At 44.6% G+C, this 13,810-nt stretch overlaps 1 protein-coding gene across 3 annotated transcripts in view; it reads right to left on the reverse strand.

Moving 5' to 3' along the window:
- Positions 1-2,056: 2,056 nt before the first annotated feature.
- Positions 2,057-13,810, reverse strand: part of phactr2 (phosphatase and actin regulator 2) — a 122,948-nt gene continuing 111,194 nt past the window's right edge. For all 3 annotated transcript variants that reach the window (XM_048601165.1, XM_048601164.1, XM_048601163.1), the window contains 5 exons: positions 7,977-8,032; positions 5,487-5,548; positions 4,260-4,397; positions 3,003-3,079; positions 2,057-2,349 (listed from right to left, as the gene is read on the reverse strand). In XM_048601165.1, the coding sequence (XP_048457122.1) occupies positions 2,334-2,349; positions 3,003-3,079; positions 4,260-4,397; positions 5,487-5,548; positions 7,977-8,032 (349 nt within the window). In that variant the 3' untranslated portion in view covers positions 2,057-2,333. The remainder of the gene's footprint in view (positions 2,350-3,002; positions 3,080-4,259; positions 4,398-5,486; positions 5,549-7,976; positions 8,033-13,810) is intronic.

A 13,810-nucleotide genomic window follows, 5' to 3' on the forward strand; every position in this document is an offset into this window, starting at 1 on the left:
GGGTGGAGGTGGACAAGTGTGGCAGATATTGGAGGCAAGTCCAAACAAGCAGCTCTTAATGTAGTACAACACAGGACAGTTCATCTGGCAGCATACTAGATGTACACAGCATCATGTATCAACATCTGGCAGCAAACTGGGTACAAACCTCATTGTGTACCAATATCGCCTCTTTTCCAGCTCCCAGTTTACATGAGGATATTAAATTCATAATCAGTTTACACTCTTTCAACGATGTCAAATCATTTACTCTTATTCCCCTCGCTGCTGATTCACAGAAAAGTCACATTTCAACAGTGGGTAGCCAAATGCCCAATGAGAAAATTGCCATCCCCTTTGTAACTCCAGTATCCCACTACAACTAATTAAAATATACATTGTCCTGAGCAGTCTCCACAATCAACCCAGTTAGCACAGCCCTTTCCCTTTATTCATATGTGTCCCTCCTGCCTGACCACAATCCCCCATGGTTACTCCCGTACGGAACAAAAAATTTTTTTTTGATAAGAGGACTGCTGAATATCCCAAGCCAATTGGGAAAAAAAAAAAAATCAGTCCTTCTCAGTTCCAATTCCTTCCACCAAGATTAGAAATAACAAACACGAGCTGAAACACAAAAGTACACAAGCTGATACCAAATTTCTCCCCACTCCTTCGTTTTGATAAAATCTGCAACACTAAATTGTTGAACTGAAGAGAAATTAAGTCAGTTGGATGGACAATGGAGAGAGGGTGCTTTGGCACAATGGCAAGGCGTGGGACATAGCCAGCTCCCCACTCTGTAGTAAGACACGGTGAGCTGTGATTATAGCTCATTAACTGTCTTCCCGATCAGCCTTTAAACATGGCGGCTCCCTAACTTTGTTTCCCAGATCATAGCCCTTTTGAGGCATGGGGCGATTTCCGGTTCAAAGGTCGCCATCATTTGCTACCCTGTAATCTGGGCCAGAGGGTGCAGACACCTGGGGAAGCGAGGGGAGAGGGGAAACGTGACCAGTTGGGCCATTGCAAAACAATGAGGAAATGTTTACATTTTTTTTTCAAAGTGCCTTTAAGATCGCAAAAGACTGTCAAATGCTCCTTAGGAGCAAGGGTGACTTGCCCAGATAGCCCCCAACCCGTTTCCACTTTGCCAATTGAACAAGACTTTCAGAGGCAGAGGGAGCTGTGGTGAAAGTTGGGTTGAGGGCAAAATGAGTGGGGAAAAATAAACCTATGGCCAGTGGCTCTAATCCACTTGAACCCAGGCCAATCTCCTCCATCATTCAACTTAAATATGTAGACAGATCCTAGGTGCTTTTTACTACCATCCCAGCTCCAGCTGTCCTCCTTTCCCCAATGGGAAAGATTTGCCATCACTGACCTGCCTCTCAACATCTCCACTCTTGTCTCCACCAGGCCTCCCTCTCGCTCAGCTCCACTGAGCAGTTAATTCACACCCGTCTCAAAAAGGTCCCACTTGACACAGTGAAATAGAGATTTTCTTCTATTACAGACATTGGCAACGAGAGCGGTCACCACACACACACCGCACCCCCCCGATAAATAAATATTACCGGCTTAGAAAATTAGCAAAGGGTTGGGGGTAAGAGTAGGAACCAGTAACACCACAGACACTCATGCTAGAGGCTTCTTAGACCAATGTGTATTTTTATGCAGAATATGAGCTGTGTATGGTTTGGAGCTATCATCAGAACAGCTTTCTGCGCAGTTTTGAACAGCTAATAGCAGTCATTTGCTGTAGTTACATGAAGGAATAGGTTCCCCTTTACAGAATCAGTTTGCCTCCTCCAAAACAAGAGGGAAGCAGAGAACGGTTTAACAATGGCAGGGAGACAATACCCTGACCATAATTCTGGACACGGGAGAACACAACAGCAAAGAACCACAGTGCTGATTGGTCACCTGCCTGACACATTGGCAGCAAGGAGTGAATGAAATTTGCTGGGAACCTTTTTTAAAAAAAAAGTTCCCCTTAACTCTGTCAGGGTTCCATTCCCCTACTGTCACCACCACCACCAACCACCACTAACCCCCACCCCCCCACACCAGTCAACATCTTTTTCCCCCTCCCGTCTCAACAAAAGAAGCCAGCCTGCCTCCACAGAGAAAGAAAGAATCTTTTAAAAAAATTACTTAGATATTAAAACTTCGTTTTTTTGTGTGTGTGTGTGTGTGTGTGAGATGGTTTTGTTGCTGTTGCATGGTCAGCCCTCTGTTGAACGTCTGCCTCTCGACAGGGAAGGTGCACAGAACACATACAGCGTAGCCTCACGCACCATCTTCAATCCTTGACAATTTCAGTGTCTCTCCCTGAGCCTCTGTTGCTTGCTTCATGGCCGATGAAACCTGTAAGTAGGAAAGAGGGTCCAGATTTCAATTGGTATCAATACCAGCAATATGCATTTACACCATGCATGCCATGAATGTTGCAAAACAAAAACAAACAAACAGTTTGCAAGAGTAAACAATTTGATACCTGGAGCCACATACGACAGATGTTCTAGAGAGAGGTAGTGGTGGTTTAGGGAAAGTTATCTCCCTTGTTTTTATTCTAGTTGGCTCCTGCTTGCTACAGCTCAGGAGTGAGCTGCTGTATGACCAGAGTAATTCAGTTAGCGCTCCCAAACAGCAGAGGGTTCAAAGCCTGACATTTGAGAGATGACAGGATCAGCCCAAGCTCGCTGTAGGATGCTCGAGTGCCGTGTAAGTGACTCATGTCCTCCAGACCTTGCAGAGAGGGGGAGGTGGTAATTGCTGCCCTGAGCAGTGAAAAGATTCAGCAGCTGCATTTCCCCTACCAGACCGCAGGAGGGAGTAGGGGGAACGTGGGAGGGATCCAATGTCATAATGCAGCATTTACAATAGCAATGCCAGGCATTCAGAGCAACAGCAGAATGTGAGACAAAAAGAGTCAGACAGAGGGTGAGGCGATAGCACAGGAGGAAGAGGGAAGGGGCAAGAAACAGACAGAAAACAGATGGAGCCCAAAGCCAGCTTACCTCGTTAAATGTCGGCTTTCTTCATGCACTTCCATTTCCCGGCTTTTGAATTCATTTAATTCTTTCCGTATTGCAGCCTTAGTAAGCAGAAGGAAGGGAAAAAAGAAAGAGATGATGTTCAATCGTGTAACAACAGGCTAGCAATTCAATAAAACAAAGAACTGTGGATGCTGAAGATCTGAAACAGAAATTGCTGGAGAAACTCAGTTCTGAAACAGAGTCACCGGATCGGAAATGTTCACTCTTTCTCTCTGTCTCTCTTCACAGATGCTGAGTTTCTCCAGCACTCTCGGTTTTTGTTTGAAGTTAGCGACTTAGCTGCCTCGGTTACTGGCAGCTCTTTGGCCCATGGGGAGTCTTTCAGTATTAACCTGCAGAGATTAGCATCACAAACCGTGCACCAACCACTTCCAGGGCTGTGGTTCATCTCTCGGCTGCTTCTGCAATAGGCAGGCCTCAGGAGGGAAATATCAACTTTGATGGTTTGTTTTCTGCTACAGGACCCTCACTGCCGCTGCCAGATTTGGGAGTTTGCTGTGCAGTCTGGGGAAATCAATAATCCGGCAAAGATTAATCCCTGTGCCCTAAAAGACGGCCAGGAATTAACCCAACAGCTCTCTCTGCCTGACCCCAGACAGGTTTCACATCCAATGGAGGATATTGCCATAATATGGGGGAATGCAGCAGTCAACCTATGCACAGCAAGATCCCACAAGCAGCACCGGAGATACCAGCCAGATTGTGAGATTTTTAAGTTGAAGGATATACATCAGCCAGAACATTGGGAGAAGCATAATCCTTTTCCAAAACAAAGTGCTTTTCCATCTCTTATGTCCACCCAAGAAGAGCCTCAGTCTCATCTGGAAGATGGCAGTGCTCTCTCCTCAGTACAATGCTGGAATGCCAGCCTGGATTAGTTACACCAATGTCTGGAGCTGGACTTGGAGGGATAAGTGCTGCCCACTGAGCCGAGAGGAACAGAGAGCAGCTCACAGTCTGCAGCAACCTCCTAAACACATCTGGGAAGGTCAAATCAACGACGACACTGCAGTGCTAGTGTCTTTATCCTCACTGGTCCAGAATGGCTCCCAGTTAGCAAATGCTCAATTTTAAATTTTTCATCTGTGTTCAAACCCCTCCCTCCATGGCCTTCCCCCTCCTGATTTCTGAAGCCTCCCACTAGTCTCTGGGATGTCCAAGCTCCACCAATTCTGACAGCTGGACTGTGTTAACTAGGAAAGTGCTGGAGGTTCTCACCTTATCAGCAGGTGTCAGCCGGGTCCAGGGTTTGTCAGCTCGTCGGTCATAGTCCTGAGCTTCTGTCACTTCTACATACTCGTTAAAACGCAGAATGCGCCGGGCTTGTAACTCTGCCACTGTCGGCCTGAGGCTAAGCTGTGAGGAAAACAGACCAGTCATTAGCCACATTAAGATCTAGAAATCTTTCACAATCAAACATTACATTGGCAAGAAACTGACATGGACTTAAAACGTACATCAGGAACTATGTCAAATGACACCCTCTGTTACGAGGATGATGGGCTAAAAGATCTCTTACTGCACTGGATAATTCTCCAAATCATTGGACTCAATGTATTTCTGGATGCAGTGTCACGGTAACAGAGTGGAGCTGTATACAAGAGTTTTATTCCTTGTTCAATGAATAGACCTTGCAGGGAATTGTATCAGGGTAACAGTCACTAGGGGTATAAAAAAATTCAGCATTTAAAAAATAAAAAAAATCACAAAAATCAGCACCTCCACATGGTTTAACATATGGAATTGAAACAGGAGTTGTGGCAGAGGAGAAATGGGGTGTAAAAGTCGGCATGGGTGGGACTTATTGCCAATTTCCTGTGTCTGACTTGTGCAACAGGAGAACTGTGTCCTCAGTGTGAATTCTGGAGGCAAAGTTTCAGCAAAGACCCATATAAAGATACAACTGTCCATGTTGAGATTCACTGATATCATTTCTGTCACTATGGGTAAATAGATTGTGGTCCCTTGTACTTCTGCACAGTTGATATTTGGCTTTCAAAATATGAGGAACTGATTCCTTAATTAAGATAGAAAACAAGTTAACTTAGCCTTCTGCTATTTGTCCTGATGCATTGGAGATACTCCTTTCTGATGAGTCATATTTTTCTCCACACACAAACCTCACCTCAAAGCCACCAAGACTACTTAAGAATCGGGCTCCAGTCTCAGCAGCCCAGGACTGTCTGCAACCCTGCAGCTTCTTGCGTGGAGACAGGGAATGTTCTAACACTGAGCTGGTAGCATTCTTAATGAAACTGTACAAATTTCCAGGCACTGTTCATGTGTGTTTTAATCCTACAGAAGAGTAATTTATTGAAACATCTACTGATCTGTTCTTTTAAAATGAAACTGCCTACCCAAAGTGCCTGGTTCAATCCTGTAGCTCAGAGACAGAACAAGTATTTTACAGGTAAATTGTTGCAGGTAATGACAAGTGGGGTTTACCTTGCGAGTCAGCCTCCTCCTGATCTCCAGTCTCTCCTCATGTTCCTCCTCTTCATTTCGATCTGTTTATTCAAAAGGAAAGGAGAGGGTTAGAATTAAATGAAAGGCTGCTGCAAAAGCCATAGCAATTATTCAGCACAGGTTTGATGTATGGGGAATTCTCCACTGCTCCAACTCTCACTCCTACAGCTGTGATGTGTGTAAAGACACCCCTTGGAGCAACGTCACTGTGCGTTGCGGCGTCTGTACCGTCCTGTTTATGGTCCCACGTGGTGGCAGACACGTGCATAGTGTTGTGTATGTTGTTTTAGGGGAGGGGAGAGGGAAGCTGCTTGGCACACAGTCACTGCATTGGTTGTCCATCCAAGGACCTCCATTTCCCACTCCTGACAGGAAACAGGAAACACAGAGACAATGATACAAGGCTCAGTGTGGTAAATTGTGGAAATGGAAGTGGAAACTGAGAAGGAACACAATGTCCCTCCCACATACGCACACACACGTTGTGCCTTTGACTCTGCTAAAGGCCGAGTGACCACAAGCAGCAAATCCCACTGACTTGCATTGATATTTCCCTTCAGATCCAGGACAACAACAACTTGCATTCATATAGCACCTGCAACATAGTTAAATGCTCCAGACTGCTGGCAAACTGAAATCGACATGGGAGCACGTGAGTACATGTTAGGACAGATGAAAACAACAAAGAGATGGGTTTTCATGAGGGAAGAGAGGGGCAGAGTGGTTCTGGGGAGGGAAGTCCCATGTTAGGGCCTTGCCAGCTGTGGGTGTCTGTATTGAGAGGTGAGGATAGGGGATTAAAATAATCCAGGAGCACATGGACTCAGACACCTGCATGTGTGCATGGAAGCCTGTTCAGTAGCGATTCTCTAAAGGGAATTTGAAAACCCTTAAGGAGGAATGATTGCAGGCCATCAAGGAAGGGACACTAACCACTGAGGTCAGCATTTGATCCTCATTTTTCTGTTTATTACTCACTCACTCAGTCTATTTATTTCTGAGAGTGGTAGAAGTTAAAACGTAACAGGATATTAACTGAAGGACAAGGACAATATTCCTGAATTCTTGCCCTCATCTGTCCCACTTTAAAGGGAGAGTAACAAAGCTTTATACAGCATATCATACAAAGGATTAATTGCAGTGAGGTGATGATAAATGTCTGTTACAGCACAGGGGTCAGTCAGTCCATTGTGCGTGTACAGTTGCTCCTAAACAGTTATTCAAGTCATCTCAATCTTCCTGCTCGTTCCTCCAAGCCCTTCAATTTATTCAAACCCCTTTTGGATCCAACTATTGAGATGCCTTGCACCTGACCCACAGCCAGCTCATTCCAGATTATAATAACTGACTGTGTAAAGAATAAAAACTCATCTCTCCTCTGGTTCATTACCAATTATCTTAAATCTAAGTTGTCTGTTCCCTGCCAATGTAATGTTTTCTCCTTGAAATCCTTCAGAATTTAAACCTCCCACTAAGCTTTTCTGTTTCAGGGGAAATAATCACTCCCAGAACCAAAGCCCTTTGCAGGTCCCTTGTGATCATCTCAGAATCTGTGCCAAAGCAATGGGCATTGCTACCCTGCAGTATATCAGAGGCATCAGAACTGATGTGACATGTTGTGACTTCTGTCGTCTTAACTGGTGCTCATTTTAAAATCAAAAATCAGTCAAACCACAAGGAAATAGCAGTCGGGTTGGAAGGAGGAGGGGGTGTATTCAGAGATGCTGTCCTGTACCCCTCCCTGACCCACACGAGTGGCTTGGCGGATTGGAATGGGGTACAAAGTGAAGCCGGAAGTGAAATGCTCTCAGCGCTGAAACAGTTACATTTATGCATCAGCTGTTGCCTGGCGTCAGAGGGAAGCCTTGATGACGTGTGGGAGGTGGACTTTCCTCTCCTGGTTGATCCCATACACCCGGGGAGGGGGAAGAGGAGGAGCAGGGAATGCGGGGGTGGATTCCCCCCCCCAACCCCCACACCTCATCCTCCTCCACACACACGTGTGAGGCTCTGCGGCAGACAGGGGCATCTTGCTAATAGTCAACAGATTGCAAAAAGGCTTTTTTAAACATCATCTGTCAGAATCCCACATCGCATTCACCCCAATCACTTTCTGCTGGTCAAATCCTTCTCCTACTTCATTCTTTCCATCATTCTCTCCCTGTGAAGCTCTAGGCTTTTTTTTCCATTTTGCAACGAGCTTTAAATTTAAAGTTTAAATCCACAGGCTTCCAGAATGATATATATTCTCTCAACATACTGGAGCTCCAAATCCCATGTGGCATCTATTCAAATGCAGATCCAGACAATCTGTCCTGGTGCAGAAATTCCGCTGCAGCTCTTGGGGTGAGGTTGTGAGGGTGATAGCTGATGTTTGCACATCCCCGAGACAGCTCCCAGCCCCAGCACTCCAACCCATTCAACTCACAAAGTCTACAGAAGCAGGAGAGCAGACTGAATCTTACTTACATCTTAAGATGTTCCTCTGTTCCAGTTCTTCCAGTGAAGGTCTTTGGCTCAGCCTCCTGCCGAACACAATGACAATGGAATAGTGCACCATTTTACAATCTACAAGAAATAATTCCTTCTCTTGTCCTCTGGAGCAAAATACAAAGAGCTGCTAGCTGAGCAGAGAGCTGCTGATATCTCCCGACCTCCAATTGCTTGCAGTAGTCAGAGCTGTACCACTGTCAGCTTGCAGTGATTCAATGCCAGAGCCTCCACTGGCTTTATATAGGCTGGAGCTAACTGTTCCGGAAGAGAGGGGCGGGGAAAAAGGGAAAAGAAAGAGAGAGAGAGAGAGAGAGGATCGGAAGAAACACAAACCTTGGTCACATTATACATCCACGTGCACCTCTCATTCTCCCTTTCTCTGTTCCTCTTTCTCCAGGGACTGTCAATCATTCAAAAACAATAATAATAGTGGGATTTGTTATCCAGTTAACAGTCAGAGGGAGGCAATAATCACCGCCCTCCCCCACTCCAGAAATGTTTTATTCAATCTACTGAGAAGCAGCTTTCCCTGTTTCCAGAGATCAGGACAAGGCCTGTCCACGTCCCTCAGCAAACAGACCAGGCAATAGCTCATCCCGCAGCCCAATCTGGGTGAATAAAGTATGGGTGGCCCTCCATGGGGGGCGTTAAACGGATATTTCTAAAATGTCAACACACCCGCTACTGACAGCCCTTTCTCACTTCATCAGCAGTTACCTCCCACCTCACCTCACCCCACAGACACACACACACAGAAGACAGACAGACACAGAGACAATAGATGGAAGATGCAACCTCTATCTAGTATAGTGCCACAGGGTCATCAATGCTGAGGCCACAATCATTTACAATTTGTATTAATGACTTGGATGAGGACAATGAATGTCCTATCACCAAGTCAGCTGATGACACAGAAACAGCTGGGAAGACAAACAGTATGGATGACACAAGGAGTCTACAACGGAATACAGACAGGTTAAGTGTGTGGGCAATGATTGTCAGATGGAATATCACATGGGTTATGCACTTTGGCAGTAAGCATAGAGCTGCTGAATATTATTTAAATGGGGAAAGATTGTAGAAACCTACAGACTACATGGATTTAGGGGTTCTAGTGCATGAATCGTAAAAAGCTAGCATCCAATTTCAGCGGGTCATAGGGAAGGCAAATGGAATGTTAGCCTTTAGTTCAAAGAGAACAGAGTATAAAAGTATCAAGGTATGTACAAAGCACTAGTCAGACCACACCTGGAATATTGTGAACAGTTTTGGTCCTCATATGTAAGGACAGATATAATCGGGAGTGCCAGAGGCTGACGGGTGACTTCACAGATGTTTATAAAATCATGAGGGGCGTGGATAGGGTGAACAGCCAAGATCTTTTCCCCAGGATGGGGAGTCTAAAACTAGAGGGCATAGGTTTAAGGTGAGAGGGGAAAGATATAAAGGGGACCTAAAGGGCAAATTTTTCACGTAGAGAGTGGTGCATGTATGGAATGAGCTGCCATAGGAAGTGGTGTAGGCTGGTACAATTACAACATTTAAAAGGCATCTGGATGGGTATATAAATAGGAAGGGTTTCGGGGGATATGGGCCAAATGCTGGCAAATGGGACTAGATTTATATAGGAAATCTCGTTGGCATAGATGAATTGGACTGAAGGTCTGTTTCCATGCTGTCCAGCTCTATGACTCTATAATGGCATTAGAAGCAGGCCAGAGAAGAGACAGAGAAGATTCACTGGGTAAACTAGGTGTATGGGTGGGATTTTCTTATGAGGAGGGGTTGAGTAGATTGGGCTGCACTCATTGGAGTTTAGAGGAATGAGCACTGACCTTATTGAAATATGCAAAAGTCTTTGGGATTTTGATAGGGTAGGTGCGAAGAGGCTGTTTCCTCTCGTGGGAGAGTCTAGGATCAGAGGGCTGAATCTCGGAGTGATAACATTTAAGACAAAGATAAGAAGGATTTTTTTTCTCTCAGAGGGTTGTGAATCTGTGAAAATCTTTAGCGCAGAGGTAAGATTGAGGCTGGGTCATTATGTCCGTTAAAAGCTGAGATAGATTTCTAATCATTATGGGGTTACAGGATATATATGGTTATAGGGAAAGGCGATGGCCTAGTGGTATTATTGCTGGACTGTTAATCCAGAGACCCAGATAATGTTCTGGAGACCTAGGTTCAAACCCACCATGGCAGATGGTGAATTTGAATTCAATAGAAAATATCCATCATTAGGTGTATAATGATGACCGTGAATCCATTGTTGATTGTTGGAAAAACCCATTTGGTTCACTAATGTCCCTTTAGGGAAGGAAACAGCCATTCTTACCATGCTCTGGTCTGTATGTGACTCCTGACCCACAGCAATGTGATTGACTCTCTGGGCAGTTAGGGACGGGCAATAAATGCTGGCCCAGCCAGTGATGCCCTCATCCCGTGAATGAAAGAACAAAAAAGAACAGGGCAGGAAAGTGGAGTTGAGGATTATCAGATCAGCCATGATCTCATTGGATGGCAGAGCAGACTTGATGGGTTGAATGGCCTGTCTGTGCTCCTATGTTTTATGGTCTTATGCTGCAAATGACAATGTTCTCCCCGGATAAGGGTTTTCAGAAGATAAAGGAAGATTTCCCACATTCAAAGACACATTGAGCATGTTCTTGCCTGTGATCTACACCTGGAACAGCTTCTTACCAGAGGCTGTAAACTTCAGTGGCAGTCACTCTAGACCAAGCACAGCTGACCCAGTTTCTCTCCAGCTCTTATCACCTGTCAGGGGTTTATTGGAAGGACTTATACACTGAAAATTGGGTTCTCTCACCACCTGATGAACTCACATTCCTAGGTCATCATGAACCCAAAGTGACAAGCTGTGATGGAGGAACTGTACCACATAATGGGATCAGACAAATGCAAAGAAAAATACAAAATACCAGTGGACACTGGAGCTTGGATGAAAGATCCTCGAGCTGCTGAGCATTTCTGACAGTTTCTCTTCTAATTTCACAGCAGCTGGAGTGCTTGTTGCTTTAACCTGTCCTGTCCTACCCAGGCAGCCGGTATGTTCCAGAAAACATAAAGCACACACAAGCCAAGACAACTGACTTTGTCCAAAAATATCAGGTTAAATCTCAGGACATGGTATTGTTGATGAGGCTAGTCTCCTGTTACCCTGAGGTGGTGGAGAACCCTCTTAAATCATTGACATTAGAAACTGAATTGGCAATTCTTTGGGGGGGGGATCTTATGGAAGTGTATAAGATCATGAGGGGCACGGATAGCGTGAATGCACTCAGTCTTTTTCCCAGGGTTGGGGAATCGAGGAATAGAGAGCATCAGTTTAAGGTAAGAGGGGAAACAATACATGGGAACCTGGGGGCTAAAATTTTTACATGGGGGGTGGGTATGCATATGGAATGAGCTGCCAGCAGAAGTGTTTAAGGCAGGTACATTAACAACATTTTTAAGGCATTTGGACCAATACATGGATAGAAAAGGTTTAGAAGGATATGGGCCAAGTGCAGGGAAATGGGGTTATCGTGGATGGACATTTTGGTCGGCATGGACTAGTTTGGGCAGAAGGGTCTGTCTCCATGCTGTAGGACTCTATGACTCTTCTGAGGCAGAATCAAACATATTGACAAGAGACTGGAATCACATAGGGCCCAGATAGGTCAGGATGGCAGGTTTCCTTCTTGTTTTGTTGATAACATCAGTCCACAGCTTCTTGGTCTCCAACTATATGTTTTTGAACAGAATTCAGGTTCTCAATCCACCCAGAGTAGGATCTGAACTCATGTTCACTGCATATCCCCACTATAGAAACAATGTTGTTAAACTTGAATGATTTACAGAGAAGATTTACAAGGATGTTGCCAGGTTTGGAGGGTTTGAGCTATAGGGAGAGGCTGAATAGACTGGGGCTATTTTCCCTGGAGAGTCAGAGGCTGAAGGGTGACCTTATAGAGGTTTATAAAATCAGGAGGGGCATGGGTAGGGTGAATAGTCAAGGTCTTTTCCCAAGGTTAGGGGGAGTCCAAAACTAAAGGACATAAATTTAAGGTGAGAAGTGAAAGATATAAAAGGAATCTAAGAGGCAATACTTTCATGCAGAGGGTGGTGCGTGTGTGAAATGAGCTGCCAGAGGAAGTGGCAGAGGCTGGTACAATTACAACATTTGAAAGGCTTCTAGATGGGTATATGAATAGGAAGGGTTTAGAGGGATATGGGCCAAATGGGACTAGATTAATTTAGGATATCTGGTCAGTATGGACGAGTAAAACCGAAAGGTCTGTTTCTGTGCTGAAAATCTCTGTCTCTATTACTATCCTAGACCCATTAGTGGAAACTAGATCATGACAATAACCACACCATTATTGGGACCTAATAAAATGTGTAATACCCAAGGGAATGGCAGGTTATTGGGAATGTGCTGAACTGTAAAGTTGAGATTAAAATCAGGTCAAACCACATCTCAATGAACGGCAGAGTCGGCTTGGAGGGCCGAGTGGCCTGCTCTCGTTCCTTGTTCATAGTTAGCAGAAACGACAAATAAACTAGTGGCCAATCAATGAGCACCCTTTAATTGTGATCCAGTTTCCTCAAACAGGTGTGAGCATGATCTGTTTCTCAACCTGTGCAAACTAAATGTGAACATTCTCAGCAGTGTAGAAATAGGTTTCATGACGAGTTTTCGCAAGTGTTTGTGGCATCCATAATACATCAACGTCAGGTTTACCCAAACACATGCAAAAAATGCCAAAAGTGGCAACATCACTGACAGTAAACCCTGCATCATGAAACTTATAGGATTCTGAAGTGACTTGACAGGGTAAATGCTGAGAGGAAGTTTCTGGGAGAGTCTAGGACCAGACAGCACTGTTTCAGAATAAAGCAGCATCAATTTAAGACTGAGATGAGGAGGAATTTCTTCTCTCAGAGGGTGGAAAGTCTTTGGAACTCACTGCCACAGAGAGCTGTGGGGGCACAGTCCTTATGTATATTTAAGGCTGAGATAGATAGATTCTTAATCAGTCGGGAATCAAGGGTTACAGGGCAAAGGGCAGGAAAGTGACGTGAGGAATGTTGGGTAAGCCGTGATCCTATTGAATGGTACAGCAGAGTCGATGGGCTGAATGGCCTACTCCTGCTCCTATTTGTTATGGTCTTACGGTGTCAGTGCCAGTGGAAGTCAGGGATTAGAAACATACACAGTAGGACAAGCAAAATAGAAGGGTGAGTAATAATTACTGATGAGATACTGAAAAAAAACACTGGATTGATATCGAATTGTCAGTTAAGATGAATACCAATTAGTTGTTAACTAAGGCATTCAAGAGGAATCTAGACATGAGGGAGAAAGGAATAGAAGGATATTTTGATAGAGTGGGATGAAGGGAAATAGGAGGATGTACTTATAGAGTGTAAACACTAGCATAGAGTCATTGGGCCACATGGCCTGTTGAAAAAGTATACAGAAATACTAGGGAAATAAAAATTACATTCCAGGTGCCATCATAAGAAGAAGAATATGTTATAGGAGGTGATTCTAATAGACCTCACCACTGGGCTTATTTTTCCTAAAAAATAATCATTATTTTGGTTTTGAAACACAGCTCAGAAGTCATTGCCTGGTTGTAGAAGTCAAGTGCGGACTAATGATCTGTTATCATTAGAGATAGTAGGAACTGCAGATGCTGGAAAATCTGAGATAACAAGTTGTAGAGCTGGGTGAACACAGCAGGCCAAGAAGCATCATAGGAGCAGGAAGACTGACGTTTCGGGCCTAGACCCTTCATCAGAAATGA

The sequence above is a fragment of the Rhincodon typus genome, chromosome 9, assembly GCF_021869965.1.
Source record: "Rhincodon typus isolate 14 chromosome 9, sRhiTyp1.1, whole genome shotgun sequence".
Classification (NCBI taxonomy): Eukaryota; Metazoa; Chordata; class Chondrichthyes; order Orectolobiformes; family Rhincodontidae; genus Rhincodon; species Rhincodon typus.